The sequence below is a fragment of the Amyelois transitella genome, chromosome 14 (genome assembly GCF_032362555.1).
Source record: "Amyelois transitella isolate CPQ chromosome 14, ilAmyTran1.1, whole genome shotgun sequence".
Lineage (NCBI taxonomy): Eukaryota > Metazoa > Arthropoda > Insecta > Lepidoptera > Pyralidae > Amyelois > Amyelois transitella.
Window position 1 is genome coordinate 9,653,409 of NC_083517.1, and position 23,809 is coordinate 9,677,217.

Here is a 23,809-nt window from a genome sequence, read left to right on the forward strand (position 1 = left end):
AATTATTTCAAAATTACCAGTAGGTACTACGACTCATTGGTACTACTGGAAAAACGAAACAGTTTATTTTCTTTCTTCTTCTTTGCAAGTAAGTAAAAGTAGGTATTTAATAAAAGTCTTTCTTAACCCTAAAATCTACATAAAAAAAATAAGAAATGTGCTTTCTTACAAGCGCTAATCTTATACTTAAGGCTCTATACTGCGAGTATATGAATCCTATTATAGCCGGACTAAAAACTGGTCTCTAGTATACTAGGTTTTTATTCCGTGTTCTCCCATTTGCAGTGTCATGTATATTTATAGGGGGTGAAACCGAGGACTATTAGCGACAATGTTCGCGATATTATTAATGGTTACTTTTTTTTTGGAATATATTTGTGAGTTTTGTTTTTACCTTAACGGGTTGTATACGTAGTAGTGTTTAAATAATGTAGTTTTGAAAATAACGGGGGAAAGTTGGTGGTAAAACGCAGAGATAGATAACATTTTTTTTTTAATAATTCAAAAAAAATTATTTCCTTGAAACTGAAATCTCTAAAAAATTATGTCTATGTAAAAAGTTCATATATAGCCCAAGTTCCCAAGATAAATTAGATCTTTACAACAAATGTAGCATTAAAAAAAATAAGGGCATTAAAACGCTGTGGCACATCCCTACGTAGCCGCCGCACAGTAGGGCACTCGATATCGATAATAATCTATCGAATGCCACACTTAAACATTTCATCGCTAAATATTTCACTAAGCCCCCACCCTTCTAGATTATTTCTTTGATAATATGCAAATGAAACGGCCGACGATTTAAAAATAAAAGGATTATGGGATCACTAACCTCCAAAGTGACCCAAATAAGATAATGTTGAGACACGTTCTCAGCTGTCAATAAGAATTAGGAATAATGTTGCTAGCTTAAATGTCCCTTTTGAGATTGCGCGCCGAAATTATTTGAGTGCCGTGTCGCAATCGGAACAGTGTGTTTGTTACATTTCAATTTGACGGCATTATTACACAAAAATATATCGTTTCTATATTAAACATTATTACACAAATTTTTTGTTTACTCTTGCACATCCTTCTAATGTAAAAATACCCGTACACCATGCGCACAGTGAGCACTTTTAATTTTAGGTTAAATTACTTTCAGCTGCTGATATAATAAATTAAGGTAACAAGTTACAAAATTGTATCTTAAAATAAAGTACAAACAAGTAACCACTTTCTCGTGGGCTAAAAATATCAGTTCCTAATAAAATTAGCTACGTTTGGCTATACGGTCCACTAGTCCGACAAAAATACAATGTTTCAAGTTCACCGACCCCACAAACTGGGGAACCTGCAATTAAATCATAAATTTAACATCGATTCGGCCCAACCGACAATCACACAACAGATAATGAAACAAAACGAATCAGGAAAAAATCGAGTACTGGCCGTGCAATCGATTTTAGTCTGGTAGGAAATTAGCGGATTCTTTTTATTCGATCGATTACGACAGCAGCAGTGTTGCCGGACAATCGATTGAATTTCTATCGATAAATTAATATAAAAAAAGAAAGTAGTTTAATTCTCAATAATTTAGTAATTTTATTCTTAATTTTAAAATAAGTTAAGTTCATAGTTAAAGACATTTTTACAATATTACAATATTCTTTAAAGCCATCGCAGCCGATAGATAGAACTAAAAATAATTATAATCTTTCTATGTAACATAACATGTGTCATCAGTATGTAGTGTGCTCAGACTACCTACTGATTAGTCAAAAATGAAAGATTAATTACGTGTAAAAGGAAGAACTCGTTTCAATTAAATATTGCACTTAGTGTAGCAGTATGTGTGTGAGGATTACCCCACAATTTATTTATTAAAACAATCGTAGCCGCGCCCATAGACGTAATTTTCTCCAAAAAATATAAGACCAGCCATTCATCAACGTTATTATAGCCATAAGACATGTATTTTTCATATCGAAAACAACAAACATTCTTTCGACATTAATAAACTATCGATAAGATTTTCGCAGTGGCCTATCGAGTGACATCACTAGCGATTCAACTGAGGCGTTTAAAGTAATGTAAGACAAATAAAAAAAAGAAAAAAATAATTATAAGCGCAGTGCTTTGAATTCTTTCGAAGAATAAGTACATAAGTAATGTTTCCCTTTAATTAATTTGAATATGCATTGGATCGATTGACCTGGAATATTCTAACGTGGGCTCATAAAATTACTGACGTCATTAATTACACATATAACAGGTTTTATGAAAGTCCAAGACATTGGTCTAATTTAACAAGCGATTTTGTATTCAAATATAAAAATATTAACTATCGATAATATAAAAATTTCTACTCGTTTTTCACTTTTAAAGAAGCTTTTCATTCAATTATCGAAGGTAAAATGTTGCAAATTTCTGTCAAAAAAATTCCCACGGAAGCGATACCCCAAGCTGAAGCTAGTAAGGAATAAAATAAACTGATATTAAAATTTAATAGTTTTATATTTTTATGTGAAATTTATAAAATTTCATTTTATATATGATACAAAATGATTTTGCGTAGTTACTAGGTATATTAATGTAATTTGAATAAATCAGATAATGTCAGCAAAATAACAGACTTCCATTCCGTGAGTAAGCACGAAAGCACATCTATACAGTATCGAATGATAAAAGTGAGCGAAATACTAACTCGATACCGAGTATCGAGAGCTACGAGTGCGCCGGACTCGATAAATACAAAATGTGATATGGATTTAGAATGGGAACACTCCATCCCTTTGCCATTGATGTCGTAAAAATCGACTAAGGGATAGGCTTTTGAACTTGGGATTCTCCTTTTAGGCGATGGGCTCCCAATTCAATCTTCGAACAATACAGCTGAACATGGTCAATCAGTGTTTGCGAGACTGTTGTCTCTGTCTACCCCGCAAGGGACAAGGGCGTGATTAAACGTAGATATATATGTTCATAATATCACTGTCAAAGTCTTTTAAAACTACTGCTTTTCATTTTGAAAAAATATATATATATATATGAAATAAGAAACAGCTATTGATTTGTCCATCTGTGAAACCAGGACGAATCACTATTATAACGATATTAAACAAAAATCGTAAACCTGAATATGGACGAAACAAGACGTTAAATCCGCTATAAATCTATGTCGTTATCCAAATCAATATTATTTGCTTATTTCCTCTCTATTTACGAGCTATCTAGATAGACCAGAGAGTAATCATAGACACACTTTCTTTGTAGAGTGCGTACGTGGACTAAAGTGAAGAAGGATCAGAAGATGTGATATAATTTTTGCATTGGTAACTTTATCACTGAAGTAAGATCAAATAATATGTTACAAAAAATACATGTTATTGAAAAAATAGCAAGGAATATTGAATGTATTTTAATAGCTTAATGTTACCTAAAATATAATGTAAAATATTCCTTACAACATAATTGATTTTACCAATTCACTTCCTCATTAAATTAATAAAACACGCAAGTGTTAAAAGTGCACGTAACGTATGAACCTTTTTCTATTATACATATAGTCACGTCTATATCCCTTGCGGGGTAGACAGAGCCAACAGTATTTTCAAGATCGAATGGCCACGTTCAGCGTATTTGGCTTAATGATAGAATTGAGATTCAAATAGTGACAGGTTGCTAATCCATCGCCTAAAAAAGAATCCCAAGTTTGTAAGCCTGTCCCTTAGTCGCCTTTAACGACATCCATACGAAGGAGATGGAGTGGTCCTATTCTCTTTTTATCTCGGACGTTTCAAATCACTTTACAATGATCGATTGTCACTTCCATAATTTTGGCTTTGAAATGATGTTGGTTTTAAATCCTTATGAGCCCTTCTTATTCTGCGTCGTGCGTGACGAATGTAATTCAGAATTCTTTATATCGAAATACTTAAGTATGAATTTATGTATGGTTTCATGCGCGCTCTATAAATGAATAGTCACTCTGTGAGTTAGCCTTTTATAGGTATCATAGGAAAGCGATATAAAATAAGATTGCATCGCCAGTACCAACTGAAAAATATTCGCAAAACATGTATACTACGAATGGATTTCGCAATTTTATCGATTTTGAGAAATAATATAAAGATAAAATGTCATCAAAAATTTTTTCCAACTACTTAGGTACAGTCAACCGTATATCAAGTTACGCTAGTTGGAATTGTATGACCCGGTAACAGAGGCGAATTTGGGTACGTTGATATGTTGTTGAATGTACCTATTTACTTTTAAACAGTCGTCTTCATAAAAACTTGACCCTTGTATAGTTTTGATTTGTATAATAAGAGGTATGTTTCTCTTAATTTAAAAAGCACACACACATAAAATTGAACTAATCTCACTGGCCACTTAGAAACTCTAGAATACCAAAACAAAAATATAACAAAGTTACATTAAAAATTGAAAATAGAATGCACGTCAGGGTTACCACAATCTCGTTAAGCGCGTATAAGCAAGCGTTCCCCATCCATCATTACGGGCGATGCAACGCCGACAGCCCTATAATTTCCCTTCCCCCGTCTCCCCCTGCCGTCCCTCTCGCACCCGTAACAAACCGGCTTCATTAAAAGAAGACGTCGGACCGAAATGAGTTCCATCGAAAAACTTCTGTTGCATTTTATATTAGCACTGTTTTTAATGCTGGCTGGAATGAAACGTAATCTTTTGTTGACTATTATTAAAATTCGAGTTGTAATAATCTTTAATAATGGACGCATTTCCTTGGCTTTGCATGCTTAGTAAAGCATGTATAAATAAAATAAATCCTACAAATTGAACTAGTCCCAAAGTACGTATCACCCGAAATAAACTAAATTTCATAACTTTGCATCTATACTAATATTAAAAAGCTGAAGAGTTTGTTTGTTTGTTTGAACGCGCTAATCTCAGGAACTACTGGTTCGAATTGAAAAATTCTTGCGTTGAATAGACCATTTATCGAGAAAGGCTAGGCTATATAACATCACACTGCAACTATAAGGAGCGAAGAAACAATGGAAAATGTGAAAAAAAAAAACGGTTATATAAAAAATATTCATCCTTGAGGGCTTCAATGATGCCCAAAATAACTATTCCAAGTGGACGAAGTAACGGGCACAGCTAGTTTTCTATATAATACTGGCGACTCGCCACGATTTCTCGGGGGTAGCATTTATAGATAAACCTTCCTAAATATATTCGTAAGAATAGCCTTTTTCCAAAATTCCAAACAGGAACAAAATCCGTCCACTACTTTCCGAGATTAGCGCATACACGCAGACAGAAAAAAAAATTGTGGGACATTCATTTCGCAATATGTAGTGATTCTCTGTACCACTTTGAATTCTTGCGTCAATATCATAACTTGAATCTATTGAGAATTTATTTTGCATATCGGTTCACCAAGTATTCAGCAATACGTACTTTTACCTTTAAATGACAGACCTTTGTAAATATTAATTCAATAACATTGTAAATGTAAACTATAAAATTTCAGAATTTCCAAATTGCCATTTGTCTAAATGCCGATTAATCGCAATTCAGTATTTTATTAAATGTCATCTTTGAATAATTTCAGATAAAAATTGTGTAATACACGGGATAAATAGTACTTATTTCTAAACACGAACTTCGATATATTATAAGTATTAGTAGATATCTAGGGAATTCATTCATTTTATCACGTCTATATCCCTTGCGGCGTAGACAGAGCCAGCAGTCTTGAAAGACTGGCAGGCCTAGTTCAGCTTTATGGCTTAGTGATGGAATTAAGTAGTGACAGGTAGCTATCCCATCGTCTACAAGAATAATCCCACGTTTATTAGTCATTCCCTTTGTCACCTTTTACGACATCACAAAATGAAGCTGCAGGCGTCCGCTAGTGATAAAAGTTTTATTATAAAAGAATCTAAATCAATATATGTAAAGTTTCAGGAATCAATTAAGTTTAATAATGTTAATTAATAAATATGCATAAAAATTGCAACATAATTAATATCTGAAACTATAAGTCTCAAAGCTATTCAATTCTATGAGCATAATTAATAGTTAATTTCAAAAGACGGTTAACTTAAAGTTAATTTCACAGTTTAATCGTTCGGAATCCGTGTCCGGCTGTTAAACCTGCAGAATTTTATTGAGACCTTAAGTTGGGCATTCGCAGTTTTATACTAATATTATAAAGCTGAAGAGTTTGTTGGTTGTTTGAACGTGCTAATCTCAGGAACTACTGGTTCGAATTGAAAAATTCTTTTTGTGTTGAATAGACCATTTATCAAGGAAGGTTTTAGGCTATATAACATCACGCTGGTTGCAGCGTAATGTTATATAGCCTATCATTGTACAGTTTGTATAATTGTGCCGTGTGGTTCCCGGCCCCAATACAAAAAAAAATAGGGCCACTCCATCTTTTCCCGTGGATGTCGTAAAAGGCGACTAAGGTATAGGCTTACAAACTTGGGATTCCTTTTAGGCGATGGGCTAGCAACCTGTCACTATTTGAATCTAAATTCTATCATTAAGCCAAATAGCTGAACGTGGCCATTCAGTCTTTTCAAGACTGTTGGCTCTGTCTACCCCGCAAGGGATATAGACGTGACCATATGTATGTATGTATGTTGTATAATTGTACAGTTGACGTTATTGAAAAAATGCTGCAGTGATGTTCGTTACCGCTTCTTCTGCACTGTTACTTTGGAAGCGGCAGTAACTTAGTTTTGAAGTAATTAATTTAACATCAACCAATGTCGTGAAACCAAAAGTAATTTTTCATTGTTCTCTGAGCGAGTTTACAAGAACTTACGATATTTGTTCTATGTTAATATTGTGTAAGAATTTAATGTATATAAGGTGCTTTTTCTATCGCATTAGTTTTTATGACTGTAATGATAGGATAAGTTTTGATGAAATAAATAAATATATGACAAATGTCCTAAAACTCCCATAACAATGAATACAATTTTGAATTTGAAAAGTACATTGGAGGCAAAGCAACTTAAATAACCTTAGTTTGCCACCAGCCGAGCAAGTATTCTACAGCGGCTACTGTCTATGCTAATCCAACACAAACAGTCATACAAAACTTAATCTGCTTTTAACATTTTTACGGCGATTAAGCGAAATCGTGTGATATTAAACCTGCGCCGAGATTCCTCACGCCTGTCAGGATTCTCTCGAAGGATGCTGTGTGCACATTACATACTATATCGCTCCAATGAATATGCATCGCATTCAAACCATAGAGATATCATTTATAGAACGCGCATTTGAACACGGGCAATGACTTATAAATCTATCTCATTCTCCGTAACTTTGAGGTTAACCAAAAAGATAGTGATGGATGATGATACGTTGTTGCCTTGCCAAGAAAACCAAAAAAACCATAGCGGATCTATACTTATATTATAAAGCTGAAGAGTTTATTTGTTTGTTAGTTTGTTTAAACGCGCTAATCTCAGGAATTACTTCGAATTAAAAAAATATTTTTATGTTGAATAGATCAAGGTTTTAGTCTATATAACATCACGCTGCAACTATTAGGAGCGAAAAAATAATGGAAAATGTGAAAAAAACGGAGAAAATTTTTCACCCTTGAGGAACGATGCTCAAAATAACTATTCCACGCGGACGAAGTCGCGGGCATTTTTCGAAATATATGTGCCAGTTGCTTTCGTATAATTATTTATTTCTTTCGTGCATATTTCGAAAGTCCATTAAGTATAGGCTAATAAACATAACAAGACCACATAATGTTAATTTTAAAAAATAAGCCATCCAGCGAAACGTCACCATCTTACGACTATTGGTTCTGCCTTCCCCTTGAGGAATAAATACCTCATATGTGTGTCAATCCTAATAACATAAAGAGATAGCGTAAAGTCAAGCTTCATTTGGCATTTCAGCACACAAAAACATACTCTATTGAAACGTAGCTGAATTCAAATTCCCCTGTACAATCTTAATGAATAGTTTCGCATGGAGCAGACGAGGCAACCAATCGAATTACTCGAAGATAAAAGTTTGAACATAAAATAAAAAATACACGGAATGTAAGTAACTTTTAATATTCGAAGACAATAATAAAACTTGCGATTCATATTTGCATTGTATGATTTTAGTAAATATGTACTCCAAAAAAAAAAATGTTTTTAGGTACTACCTACCGTGTATTTTTTAAAGATTTAAATGTAAACTTACAAATAAATATTGTTAGATTGATAACAATTTCTGATGACGTTCTTTCTATACGGTAAACTTCAGAGCTGAAACTTGGTAAAAAAATACGTATAGGTAAAAAAAATGTTATGGAAAAGAACTCAAAACTAACAGTAGTATTGAAGAGACTGATAGGCCACGTTCAGCTGTTTGGCATTATGATAGGATAGACGGGTCAAAATCATGTTTAAAAAAAAAATATTCACAATTTTGATTTGTCTCATCTTGCCTCTCTCTCTAACACTCACGTTATCATAAAAGATAAAAAGAGAGAAAATTTAAAACGAATACCTTATTTCAAGAAGTTGAAGATCTGTGCTATCTTTAGTCCGTGGTTTAATTTAACTTAAGAACATAACCAGTTAATACGTTCTTGATTCTCGATCCACGAATGAAAAAAATGGCGTATCGAATGCGCAAATTGTATTAATGTACCCTGTACACCGTTATTTACATTTTATTGATATCCAGAAGGTAAACGGTTTCATAAAAAATGAGTTACACTTATATTTCGGTTGGCTATGCGCAAGTGGTAACGATGTTTTATTTTCTAACTAGCTGTGCCCGCAACTTCGTCCGCGTGGAATAGTTATTTTTGCATTATTTAAGACCTCAAGGGTGAATAATTTTCCCCGATTTTATTTTTCACATTCTCCATTATTTCATCGCTTCTTATAGTTGCAGCGCGGTGTTATATAGCCTAAAGCCTTCCTCGGTAAATGGTCTATTCAACCCAAAAAGAATTTTTCAATTCGAACCAGTAATTCCTGAGATTAGCGCGTTCAAACAAACAAACTCTTCAGCTTTATAATATTAGTATAGAAGTATAGATACTCGTAGCTGTTGCTCGCGACTTCGTTAGCCTTAAATGTCTATAATTTTTTTTTATGTTATTCAAATGTTTAAGCTGTATGACTAGAAAGTTTCATGAAAATTTGTTTCTGCGTGAAATAATAACAAACACACACATACACACTTCGTTACGTTTGTATACAAGTTTTCTCTACTTTCGTAAGAAACCTTAAATTTTCATATGGAAAATCTAAACATATGTGTACTACAGGAAACGACTTAAAATGAGAAGAGTTGAATATTACATCCCGCTCCGCCTATCACCATGCCATCTTGCGCTCCCGAACCGCTGACATTATTAAGGCAAATATTTTGATTTGAGGAAGAAACATCCTGTCACCATTACTTAAAACAGGAATTTTTTTCTGGGTTTGCGTGACTTTTGACTTTTATTCCTTTTATTGGAATGTTTTTCATATTTTTAATAAATAAGTATAATGGAATTCTGAGTAGTCTAACCTATAATCCTAACCCGGTCGTGGGCAAGGTTGGGAATGAGTAAAATTACTCTATTTAACTACATAACTTTTTTCGTGCCTAGAATGCACAAAATTTAACCCTTCTCTTACACTTCTTCTTTTTTCATGAATAATTCTGTTAGTGGCTCGTTACATTCCGCCCCGCCTATTACCATACACTCTCCGAGAATTAAATCCCGCTACGTCTATCACCACGCTCTCTCCCGACTACACACATAAAGGCAGTCGTTAATGGCGGCTCCCCGCTGCTTGGCGTATTAATTTTTATTATTTTTTTACTCTTTTTCAGCGTTTACCAAACCGAATACACAAGATGACATGCCAGTTACGATATTGACGATTGGAATTTGATAAATGTGCAAGTCTAGCTTAGTAAAATTGTGGTTTTATTCATTGCCATAATAACTAAATAATGTCATGATTTATAACTAGAACTTCTGCACAAGTTTGAAAATATATTTTTAAACGCCTGCTTACGGAAGTACGGGTTTGACAGCGAATAAATCTTTCTTCTTGACACGATCCCTGCATGCTCTCTTTTGCTTCATACATATTCATCAATATTTCCGAGATATTTTTTTTTAAATAAACGCAAATGATAACGATGTATTATTTTCTTACGCTTTGCCTCCCGTAGGGATTAAAAAAACAGCAGCCGTTCGTTTTTCTTTATTACATTTCCGTGAACCAATCTTGTAATCAGTTAAATACGCCCACCTACAAATTACTTTTCAAACAAAAGTCTCTAAAAATTATATACTTTAACACAAACCTAAGATGTATTCACAAAAACTGAGAAAAGCCAGTTTTCATACTAAGTTATTCATCTCTCGGGCCTTATAGACGCGGGTAGATTATAAACTACTTCTCCGTAATATTGTTGATTCAGATGCGGAGATATGACTGGATATTGGCGCGAAAAAAAGGAACATTAGCGATATTGACTACTTATAGTGATGATAGATGGGAGATCCATTGTGAAAAGACCTTAAGAAGTAGAAGACGACTAAAACTATACACTGATATTTTTAAATTAAGTATATTTTAATAAAGCCATCAAACGATTGTTATAATAAAAATATCTGACAGAGATGTACAGAATGATTCCGAGTAATGTAGGAAGAAATATAACATTGTTTATTCTAAAGACAACTCCTTATAACAAATTACAAGATTTGAAAATAAGTTTTTAAATTTAATAACATTTTAAAACAAACCAAAATGCCTTTTATCCATTGCCGTAAACAAAATGTAAGGTTAGTTTTTTAGGTTAGTTACGAAATGAGCGGATAACTTAAGTTCATGACATTTGAAAAATCAAACCCAGACAGTAAATTAAGCCAAAATCCTTCTCAAAATCCCCGTGAACAGTGCAAGGATATGCGATTCGAATAAATCGTGCAAATGAAACACGTTTCGGCATTTTGATATAAACCATTTGTATCACTTCATTGCTTAACCTATAAAATTTTAGAAATGGTCATAGAAGAAACTTAAATTTTTTTGTAGGCATATGAAACGAATGAAAACATCAATAGAATTTCATTATGTGCGAATGCAATGTAATTTTAGATATAGTTAGATTGTAATATAATTACTTGATAAAGGGCACAAAGCCAGTGAATTACTTTTTGTTAATTTCTAAATTTACTAAGAAGATTCCTTGCTCTATGCAAGGAATCTTCTTAGTAAATTTAGAAAAAGGAAGACTTATAGATTAGATTTTTCTTTTAGATGGAGGAAACTTATTAAATGTAATTTATTATGTGTTTTACAAAACGTTAGTGGTTTGATGAAAATTAACATGTAACCTCACAGGAACTAATATAATTACGTTGCAACATTTCGCGCTGTAATTATTTTTAAATAATACACATGTTTACAAGCCTTCGACCAGTCTTACAAGTTCTTAATACTGCACTCGGTTAATACCCGTTTATTATTATTAATCATGGTCATGTTTTAAATTCTCCTGTACATTAATAAATTAGTTCACTTGAGTGTAAAGTTCATAGCGAATGCAAGATGTGATAACCACTTAATAATTAATATTCACTCCTCTCTTCACAATTCGCAAAATTATTATCAAAATATGGCAAGAACTTAATTTTGTCTATGGTAACAAAAAAATAGAGATAGTATTAAATTTATACGAAATGTTAGTTTGTTTCTAATAACTTAATTGTATTATATCTTAATATGATTAATCTTAATTTGAAACGACTAATAAGGAAATTTCCTTGTACTTAACACTCTAGAGAAGAGCCTAGGGTATACCTTATACTCGTATCCTGGATTGGTTGAGTCATGTTTTTAAACTAAGCTATTCCATCTGACCTCCGCAACCTTTGCAGGGGAACCTAACCCGCATTGGATCGATCATGGTTATACATCCAGTTGCCTGTATGTGCGGGTTTCCTCACGATGTTTTCCCTTGCCGTAAGAACATCACTTACCTAGTATTGAAACTAATGTAGGTACATAACTTTAAAAATAGTTATTGGTACATGGCCGAGGTGGGATTTGAACTTGTGCCTACGCATTTAAACCGGGCATCTTACCGATTCGACCACCGACGTTCCTACAGGATATATTTACGTATATCTACCATAAATTTGACGCCAAGTTCAATATGCTTCGTAATGCCGCATGATGGCCATAGACAAGTAGGACAACTTTTTCAAGATGGCCGCCACACAGCGTTGATGGGTATCAACCCGCTTGGATTGGATCTACAGATGAGAAAAATGTAGTATACTAATAATAGACTCGCGGGGAATGTAAGTAAGAACTGTTGGACAAAGCGTATCAAGCTAATGGCAACAAACATATGTATTTTTTTTTAATTCCTGTATTAAAAATAATCAATATCCTACATATATTGTCTGTTTTATAATAAATCCTTTAGTATGAAGGGATAATTAGGATTATTTTTTAAGCGATGGGCTAGTAACCTGTCACTATTTGAATCTCAATTCAATCATTAAGCTTTACCTAAAGCTGAACGTGGCCTGTCGATCTTTCGAGGGTGCTGGCTCTGTCTACTCCGCAAAGGATTTGACTAATATTTATATTTATTAATGTTATATATCAGTCTTTTGAAGATTATTGGGTCTGCCTGCCCAGCAAGGAATATAGACGTGATTAAATATTATGCTATAAAGGACTGTTTCTAAACTTAAGTTTCTACGTTCACATTTTTTTTTAACATATCTTAATAGACATTTTAAGACTAAGACACCTAATTAGTAAAAGTAGAATTCCATAGTCTCTGCCTACCCCAGTGGGAAACAAGCGTGATGGTATGTATGTATGTATGTAACTTACTAAATTTGATCATAACTCTTATCTAAGTAAAAAAATGACATAAATTTCAATGTATAAACCCAAAATCAAAACCTTCTTCAAACCAGGATGATATTAAACGATAAGTACACCACAAAAGCACAATTAAAATTAATGTCTATATTAAAAGTAAAGAAATGCCAATGGTTACGTACGGTTCACATAGCTCTAGAACGGCAAAAACATGCTGTACATCTGTGGGAATGTACTGAGAATTGCGATCTTTTTGCGCTGTCAGGGCAGCGTGGTAGACTAGGCCGGACCACCGGACCATGTTTACATTATGCCATATTATACTAAACGGTTGGTGGATTTTAAAATCTATCTTTTTTGTACCCTTAGATTTTTCATATTTAAATCTATATGGCCTTTCTGTATTTTCAAGATTGTTTGATGTCTGCCCCGTAAGGAATAAAGACGTGATTGTGTGTATGTATGTATGTAGAATTATTTTTTTTAGCGATCCGCCTAGACATGGCGTTTGAGTCTTGCGATTTTTCGCTCTATCTACTGTGAGGAATAGAGACGTGATATATGTATGTATGAATGAGCTGGCAATAAAAATAGGCTATTGTATCATTTGACTTTTTTGGAGTAATTTTCCATGTAATGTTTACTTACATAAAAAGGTTTGGTCATTAAGTCATGCTCTCTAACTTTTAAATTCCCAAACATTTTAAGATAAGTACATAACGTTTTACAGTTTCTTTTTCGTTCGTTAATAGATTCCATGAACAAGTATTTATGCCAAAATATTTTTTTCGAAGCTATGAAACCGGGCAATAAAAGTTCTCAAACAGTCTGTTAAAATACAAAAATGCCCTTAAGAATCATTACTGCGGTCATTAAAACACATCGACTGAGACAAGCCAATAAACAAAAGCGGATAAATACCACAGACTAAAAACTAGTTGGGCACGTCAAGAACACTAGCGCACTTTGAAATTTAAATCGAAACTTTTTTTTTTCAAGAGTCTATTTCATCTGCGTGGCAGCATGCGTATTTCGCCAACTTTTTGTTCCAACGAGTAATATAATTATACAATTGCACATTCACTGTTAAATACGAACAATTTATTTATGGATATAAAGAGCAGTATAGTAGAAAATGTGTTTTTTTTAATAAATGATTTGAAATACCGCAAAGGTTGCACAATTTCTTATCTTGTTTAACAAAATAAAAAAATTGTGACGCTTAGGAGGTAGCTGTATTTTATCATACATTCAATGTACCTATTCATGAAATGTATGGGACTTTCAAAATAAATCTGTCCTTTTGTGAGTTGATATAAATTATTACCAACTTAGTTACATACAATAGTATGTGAAATAAATAAGATTGTACACTATTCCCAAAGCATGATTACTTAAAAAAAAAAGAGCCACCTAGGAGTAGGCTGGAAGCATTTCACGTCGTTACGTATTTCAATGAGGAAGTAGCTTACAAGGGGTACTCAAGGGCAATTAAACCGATAACTACAAGCTTTTACAATCTCACGACACATTAACATAAAATATCATTTAAATACAGGTACCCAACGTAATAAAGGATGGGCATAAAAACGGGTCATTATAACGCATATTCATAGCGAAAGATTTTTAATTACTCATTCGTCGAGTAGTAAAAAGTAGCGAGATTGTATATAAGATGCTATCTCACTTGATAAATACAGTGTCTGTAAAAAGCGGTGCGTGAATGACATGTTAAAATTTACAATGCTCAAATATGTGAAATGCCCAAAGAGCGTGAGTGGGAAGCCAGTATTTGGTAAGGTGATGAGTGATTTAGAAGAATAGAAAAAGTAACACAATACTGTGGTACTACGTAACATAATAACCCACAAAAGGGAATACGGCCCACCAGATGGGAACAGATTACGAGTATGTACTCTTGCCTGGACTGATAAAATGTATATAAAATAAAATATCTTTATGATAATAACACTCGTTAAATAAGAGGCGAATAAATATTATTTTTAACCGCTGTAAAACATGTGGCGCCATCCTTACATAGCAGTATTTAAGAGTACACGTATCAAATATCAGAAACATTATAGGAAATTATCTAATTGCTACTCAATAAATCCGAAGAAAACTAAACACCGCTAAAACACCCGAGGACAAGTTAGCTTATAGTATTTAGTCACGCAATTCCTAATGATGTAACGAAATGAATTTATGGGCTCTACACACAAGCTGTTCATCAGTAAATTGCAGAAAACAGGCCGTCAAGAAATCACAATCCCGACGAATTGACATTTAAAAAAAAATAATGGTGAGGAATGGCGCGAACATTTGACAGCTACGTTTTTCATCGCAGACGGGCAAAGACATCCAGACACGTAATGACTGAGCATTAGTAACTTTGTTGCTTTCCAGTAGCAAGAGAAAAAGCGCATAATGCATGCAAATAAATATTGCCGATCGCTTACGATTTCTTTGTTTTCTCTTTCAAGCTCAGCAGACCATTTACGCGTAAACACGCGAACTCATTAATTATGTAATGAAATTCAGTATTATGTGATACTTTATTACGCATAAGTACTAACGTGTAAGTATTGGATTGATTTGATTTACCGTGAATATTTTTTGGCTCGCCCAAGAAAATAAACATTAAATCTTAGTTTTTTTAATAAAGAATATAGAGTACAATGAAACAAAATAAACAAATATTACTTTCCAAAAAAAAAAGTGCAGGCAGTGTAATTTTACAACTTTGTAATAACACACACAAGTAACAAATTAAAGAGAAACCAGAAGGAAACCAACGTGCAGTCTCTAAAAAAAAGTGCATTTTAAAATTGTTTAATGTATCTTATATGTAAGGTCTTCGTAACCTCGACCGTAATATCGACTTAACCTTAAATTATTAAAATACAAACGTAGCATCATAAATTTATTAAGGTACCTACCTAAAATAACTTAATAATCTAACCTTCTACATCTCTGACCTCAAGTCTGTGCCGTGTACCCTAACTTATTTGTACAGGAACCTTGTTAATCAAGCCAAAACAAGCAGTCGATCGTCAATTAACCTTATTCTTATCATGCGAACGAATTTGTTAAAAACCGCCCAATTTCATTACAGTTATCTTGCGAACGCTCGTAAGTTAAACTTTAATTTCTTTTAATATATTCTGCTATACGTGCATAAATCTATCAAGTCGAGTTTGGGGAGCGCATCGCAAATTGCGATCTAAATTGAAAATTAAACAGTAACTTGTGAGTGCAAGAAGCCCGGGGCTCCGGCGTTCTTTAATAACAGTTTTTTTTTTTTTTACTGATAGTAGAATCACGGTATTGATTGGCAAATAACTTGAGTTATAGAGCTACCCATTGTCTGTCTAGTATCGTTTGTGTTGATTGACGATTAACTGTTAGTAGATTGTTAACAGTAGCTGAAATGATTGAGATGGTAAGTTATAAAAAAATCGAGTAAAAACTTGACTCACTCAGTTCAGGGACATGGCCAAAAACGCTACTGGAACTCCTAGAGAGGTGAGGATTTAATCGGGATTGACGCAGGCAGAAAAAAAAGGATTAAAAAGTTACATAAATTCGAATTAATCTCTTAGTCACGAGAAAATCTGTAGCATTAAATTTTTTGTAACATTATTTTAATGGTAATTTGTGATCAGCACTTTTTTTATTGCCCTATCACCAATAACTACTAAAACATATTCAAAAAAAGAACATACCAAATTTATTAAAGTTGGTTATTGTTTACAAATTAGCTCATTCATTATATTGATAAAACCAAGTTAGTAGCGATTTTACGGGGTCACCCGTTAAATTCCCATGATTTCTATGAACAATCTAGGCCTAAGGCTCTATACACATGACTCTACAATTTTCTATTACAGATATTATTTTTTTGGTCAAATTTGGTACGTCCTGGCGAAAGGTCAGGTCAAGACCAGACATGCATGAAGAGACTTGTGAATATGGATGAAGCGAAAGAACTATGCAAGGTTCGTGGCAAGTGGAATGATATTATAGTCTCTGCTTACTTTCCGGGAAAGTATTTTATGTCTATTTGTAATTTAAATTTTATTGCATTCGACATCATACATCCATAAAAATCACTATTACCATATATGAACATAATTCATTAACATGCCATTGTCATGCAACTGTCATGCCATTTCTTCATTTCTTTTTTTACAATCAACAAACACGCAAAAACTATACTTCCTGCAGCAATTATTTCTAAAGTCCTACTAAATTGCACTGCTAAAAGGGTCAGTGGGGTCACGGTGACTTCTACTTATCGTGGTCATCGGTCCCAAGCCTCTCCCTACGGAGGTCGCAACCGGGACGCACGGTTGGAGAATGATAATGGAAGTGAGAGATTAATATATACTAATCATAATTAGAAAAGGTTTGTATTTTTTTTATATGGAAAAAACTCCAACCGATTTTGATGATATTTAGCATAGAGACCGAGAAACCCGTCTGGAAATTCCCACGGGAACGAAATCTAGACACATAATAAAAAACTGTTTTTTTTTTAAAAAACCTTTTTTTCTGCTTTAGATTTTATCTGTTTCAGTGCCAAATATCATTTTAATCGGTCAATCATTTTTATGTATAATTAAAATTACAAACATATATTTACATTTACATACATACATAAAATCACGCCTCTTTCCCGAAGGGATAGGAAGAGACTAATGACGAAGAAGAATTATGAATGTGGATGAAGCGAAGGAAGTATGCAGAGATCGTGGCAAGTGGAAAGATGTAGTCTCTTCCTAACATATGTTTCCTCTTTATAATATTAGCATTAAAGTATAGATAAGTCGACTCAACCCTCAAATATGCACACGGCCTAACGTTTTCGACACCTGAATTCATTCGGTGCTCACTCACGATCTTGCAGCAATGATAAGGCGGCGGTTTTACATACAGCGTTAGAGAGAGCAATGGTTCCAACAAAGAATTTAACGTGATACAACAAAAAGTTTGGACTCAAAATAAGTTCTGGACACTGTATACCTCAAATCGAATGAGTATAAATTGACTGGTACAAAGACATATTTCGTCGTAAAAGGCGACTTAGGGATAAGCTTTTAAATTTGGGATTCAACTATCTGAATGAAGGTCACTATTTGAATCTCAATTCTATCTTAAAGCCAAATAGCTGAGCATGTCAACGGCCTGTCAGTATTTTCAAGACTCTGTCTGGACTCTGTTGGCTCTGTCTACCCCGCAAGGGATATAGACGTAATTATATGTATGTACGTAATTTGAAAAAAAAAAAAAAGAAACTATTTGGTATTTAAAAAACCCGCCAGCTCCCAGTATCATCAAACAGGCTAGAGCTTTAGACATTCAAGCATTCTCCGCCGAATATAGTCAAATACGAACATCAAGTGAGGTTAAGTGCTGAATTACTTCAAATATTACGTCCATTGCACTTACATAGTATGCCACTATTTAACCGTTTCTTGCTAATATTATTATTACAAATAGGTACTTAAATAGGATAGAACATACATACGTATAATCACGTCTATATTCCTTGCGGGATAGACAGAACCAACAGTCGCGTTCGGCCGTGTAGTTTCACTTTAGAATAGAACTACTTTAGATAGGCTTATAAACTTGGGGTTCCTTTTGTAGGCGATGTACTAGGAACCTGTCACTATTCGAATCTCAATTCAATCTTTCAGTCTTTTCATGAGTATTGGGTCTGTCTACCCCGCAAGGGGTATAGACGTGTCTATATGTATGTAAGTCATTCTTGAACTTCCTGTGCTTATTATAAAAGGTAATTAAGATTCTCCATTTCGGCAATAGATTAACAAGAATAGAATAGGATAAAATAGATTTATTTTAAAAATTGGATACAACGTATCACTTATTGACGTTACGTAACCCGGTACTATCTCCAAATTTAGATTCCATCATTAGCCCTCCAGTCTTGTGGCTATAGCCGCTGTCTACCCCGTTAGGGATAGAATTAATAATGATGTGGACCGCTGAGTATTTCCTTCTTTTTTGTCTTTTATGACTACACAAAGTTCAAGATGGCGTTTAAAATCCGCTTGAACTAAGTCGCGAGTACTTGTTAAGTATAATAGGACATTAAAAAAGGCCATAGATACATTTACTAGACATTAAAATGCGTCGTAAAACCTCTGAACGTGTACTACTATAATATAGTTCTACATAATCTGTGGCATAATGCCGTGCATGCAAATGCAACACAAGAAAACGCATACGTCCAAGTTATGCGTTCAATTATATCTTTCAGTAGCGGGACACAGGCATCTTTAATAACGTGATAAGCGGCCATCTTGGATTTCACGTCAGCGTCGCCATGGTTACCGCTTGGTTGCGTAGGCGCATCGCGCGAATTCAACGTCTTTTTCAATGTCAATGCCTCATTGTAAACGCATATTTTAGATGCTGTTAGTGACGTTGAAAGATTAACTGCCTCTGGTCCGGTGGTCTAGGCGTTTGATTTTTGATTAGGAGGTTACAGGTTTGAACAAATGGTTTCACAATAGATGAATACAACATTTAGCGTCCTAGAAGAACTTAGAACTCCCGTGTGACCTCCATAACCTTTGCAGGCAAACCATGTTGAATCATGGTAAAAGCTGCCTTTAGTCGCCTTTTCTGACATCATAGGGAAAGGAAAGATGAACCACACGGCACCAAACCATGATGATTAGTTAATTTCCCATGAGCATTAGCACTGATTAGACAAAATCTGTGTCAATAACTTTAGAAATATATTTTAGAACGCAATAGAACCGATATCCGTGGTGGCGGTCGCACAATAAATCAGAAGTTTAGGAGAAAGTTATCGTGTCCATCGCAATTTGCGAGTTTTGATTAATTACCCAGCCATGTAACCAGTTATATGCGTATTTGTATGTATTTATATGCAAACATACATACATACATATGGTCACGTCTATATCCCTTGCGGGGTAGACAGAGCCAACAGTCTTGAAAAGACTGAACGGCCAAGCTCAGCCATTTGGCTTAATGATAGAATTGAGATTCAAATAGTGACAGGATGCTAGCCCATCGCCTTAAATTTATATGCATTATATATAGATATACATTCCGTGTCCATTTTACTATACTATATTTCAACATTTATTATATAGCGGTAAGTCCGCCTTTGTACCATCTCTATCTGTTTTGTGTTGTATTGTATGTTTTACTCTTCTAGTGCAATAAAGAGTTTTATCTATCTGTCTATATGGGGCAAATAACACATATAGAGTTGTAATCTATCGGAATAATTAACTTATAATAACTCTGTGCTTAATTTTTTGCTATGCTGACTTATAAGTGAGACAAATCTCGAAGTACCTAAGTAAGATAAATTTCAAGATACAACTTGATCAAAACAGATTTTTCTTCATAGCTCGTGACACGTCAAAATTATTATTTTTTTACTTGAACAAAATTATTTATGTTTTTAATGATCCGTACCTAATAAAAGGGCGGGACATTTCGATTGAATAACGTTAGTAATTTAAAATGCTAATTATCGAATTATCAATTTGTTATTTACGACCTATAACTCTTAGTTTTCTTATGTCGTCTGCATGTCATCAATTCATTGCGAAATTGCAATAATATTTGACCCACTTCCCAGCGCTCAACAGAGATGACATTTTCACACATGTGTTGTCACATTGCGTGGAAATTTTCATGCAAGCATGCTTATATGAGTATGTTATAGTCATTAAACACTTTTATATTAAAATTAATCTTACAGCTCTTGGCTTTGAGTCCCTTTTTTTTTGTCCTGATTCTTTTTTTTTATTTATCTCTTACATTCTTACCAATTATTAATTTATCTATAAAATTCATTGCTGTAAAAATATCAAAATCTTACCTTTAAAATGCAGCTGCCGACGGCTTCGTTCTCCGACACGGTGACATTGTAGAAGGACTGGTCGAAGATCGGCTCGTTGTCGTTCACGTCAAGCACTGTCACCACCAACGTGGCAGTAGACGAGAGCGGAGGACTGCCGCGGTCCCTAGCCACCACCGTCAAACGCGGCATCGGATTCGTCTCACAATCAACTCTAGCCCGAGTCGTCACCAGGCCAGAACGCTCGTCAATCGTAAACCAATCAGATTGCGGAGTCGGCAACAGGCTATAACGTATCTCGGAATTCTCAGCCTCATCCGCATCACTAGCCGATACTTGAACTACTGGAGTTCCAGGCAACGCGGCTTCTTGAACGCTCGCTTTGTATTCCGATTCAGCGAAAACCGGAGTGTTATCGTTCACGTCAGTCACCCGAAGACTGATGATCCGCGACGCGTGCAATGGCGGAGAACCCTTATCGGTCGCCACCACGTTCAGGGTATACGAGGATCTAGCTTCGCGATCTAAAGGTAACGCGACAACTACCAAGTAAATGATGTTATCGTGCGTCCGCAAATCGAAATGCCCGTCGCCTCCGCTCAATGTTACATTGACATTCGCGTATTCTGTTTTAGAATCTGGATCGTGAACTGATATTCTGGCTACGAATTCGTCTAGCTGAGCCGATTCTGATATCTTAGGAGTGGCATCGTCGCTTAAGAATATTACGTCTATGGTAGGTTGGTTATCGTTGACATCAGTGACTCTTATTGAGACGAAAGCTGTCGTTTCTAAAGGCTGTGCACCTTTATCTCTGGCAACGACAACTAATTCATGAAGTTCCTTCGTTTCGAAGTCTAAAGCTTTATTCACAGTTATTTCTCCAGTATCTGGATCAATTTTGAACATCTTCTCTTTATCGCTTTGCCGTCTATTTATAGAATACTCTATCAGACCGTTCTCTCCTGCGTCAGCATCAGTAGCGAATACTTTCAGTACTGTAGTCCCTACTGTCGCATTTTCTGGGATTGTCGCGGAATACGCACTCTCAGCAAATATCGGTGGGTTATCATTTACATCTAAAATAGTAATATTTACAGTCATGGTACCCCTTAACGGAGGAGTACCACCGTCTAACGCTTCTATGACTAACTCGTAATGATCAGTCGTTTCCTTATCAAGGAATCCATTGATTTGTAGATCAAGATACAACACCCCATCTCTCTCTCTATGTGATGATAACCTAAAAGCATTATCAGTGTTCCCAGACACAATATTATACTTTTGAGTATTAAAAATACCTAAATCCTGATCTTTGGCAGGATTGAGTTTCCTCTTTACATCCCTTGGGGTATTTTCCGAGAATTCAACATTCATGACCGGAGTGGGGAACACGGGAGCGTTATCATTCTCGTCGGTGACTCTAACCACTACTCTGATATTGTCGCCACTCGCGGGAATAGCGACTAACGCGTAATGATCTCTATTTTCTCTGTCTAGAGGTATTCTGGTTCTTATTTCTCCTGTGTGCGGGTCAATTTTGAGGTCGTCATTGACGGCGCTGCCCGGAACGGGGACTATAGTGTACGGCGGTGCTGCGTCCGGTAGTTCGTCGCCTAGATGTGCGACGAGGGAGCCTGCCGCGAGGTTTTCCCTCACGCTGAACTCTCGCACGTGCTCGCCGGCCGCCGCCGCGAGCAACACGCAAGCTATGACGCGCAACATGGCGCCGCCGTCGTTCTCACCGCACGCACATTGTCACTCACACCTGGGAACAATAGAAATAGATACCTTTATCATTTGTCATTAATCAAATTGTACAACATATAGTCACGTCTATATCCCTTGCGGGGTAGACAGAGCCGAAAATCTTGAAGACTGAATGGCCACGTTCAGCTATTTGGCTTAATGTTAGAATTGAGATTCAAATAGTGACAGGTTGCTGGCCCATCGCCTAAAGAAGAATCCCAAGTTTAAAAGCCTATCCCTTAGTCGCCTTTTACGACATCCATGATTTTTTGTATTGGTGCCGGGAACCACACGGCACATCAAATTGTTAATGGAAAAATTTATTTTAGTATAAAGATCGTCTATATTAATGTAACAAAATATCAAGAGGATTTTGTTTGTCTACCTTAGGGATTATAAAAATGTATTGCATGCCAGCTAAGTAATCGCTTTTCCTGTATCAATTATGGATTCTTATTTATAATAGTAACATTTTCAAGTACTGTAACTCCTCTAACGTTATTATCTCGAAATTGTTCCCTTTATTCGGAAATGTGAAACTAAATTTATGAACGTAAGCGAATCCACGGACAAATGCTAGTAATACATTAAGTAAAAACAGTTTTTAACAGCGCGCGCCGACCATTCATAATGCACATACTCATAATAAAATTACATAACACTTACTCAACTGCAAAATGTAAGTAGCCGACAACATAATATGTTTTACAATTTATATGTAAGTACTATATTTCTGCGGCGGTTGGCGAGTCTAATAAACACACAGTTTTATTGCCCGCCTCACTTTAAATCTAGATTAACCCTGCAAATACCGTATGACCATAATATAACAGGTTTATAAGTTTTAAAATATCAATTACGTAATGGTTGCCGTGTGGTTCCCGCTGATGTCGTAAAAGACGACTATGGGATAGGCTTATAAACTTGGAATTCTTCTTTTAGGCGACAGGCTAGCAACCTGTCACTATTTGAATCTCAATTCTATCATTAAGCCAAACACCTGAACGTGGCCTATCAGTATTTTTAAGACTGTTGGCTCTGTCTACCCCGCAAGAGAATGAATTCCTACAAAAAAGGATATGACACAATGAATAAAACCGCATCAAATTCATTATGTAATTCTTGGGACTTTATCGCACAATAGGATAAATAGTCGTTAAGAAAAATATATTTTTATTGAAAGTACAAAAACAAAAACATATTGTTCTTATTACCAATACCTATGCTCAATAGCAACTAAAGAGTAATTAAAATAATACTCGAATCGTTTTTCGAAGTTATGGTATTGGCCTTTAGTTAAAGATCCGCTGATTAGGAATAA

At 34.9% G+C, this 23,809-nt stretch overlaps 2 protein-coding genes across 2 annotated transcripts in view; both read right to left on the reverse strand.

Annotated features, from left to right (window-relative positions):
• The window catches only part of LOC106132258 (protein dachsous), a 309,280-nt gene that overhangs the window by 273,681 nt on the left and 11,790 nt on the right, over positions 1-23,809 (reverse strand). Inside the window, exon 2 of the mRNA XM_060947718.1 lies at positions 20,761-22,507. Within this exon, the coding sequence (XP_060803701.1) occupies positions 20,761-22,464 (1,704 nt within the window). The 5' untranslated portion in view covers positions 22,465-22,507. The remainder of the gene's footprint in view (positions 1-20,760; positions 22,508-23,809) is intronic.
• LOC106132326 (STE20-related kinase adapter protein alpha) overlaps positions 1-23,809 on the reverse strand; it is a 204,459-nt gene that overhangs the window by 12,791 nt on the left and 167,859 nt on the right. The window lies entirely within an intron of this gene.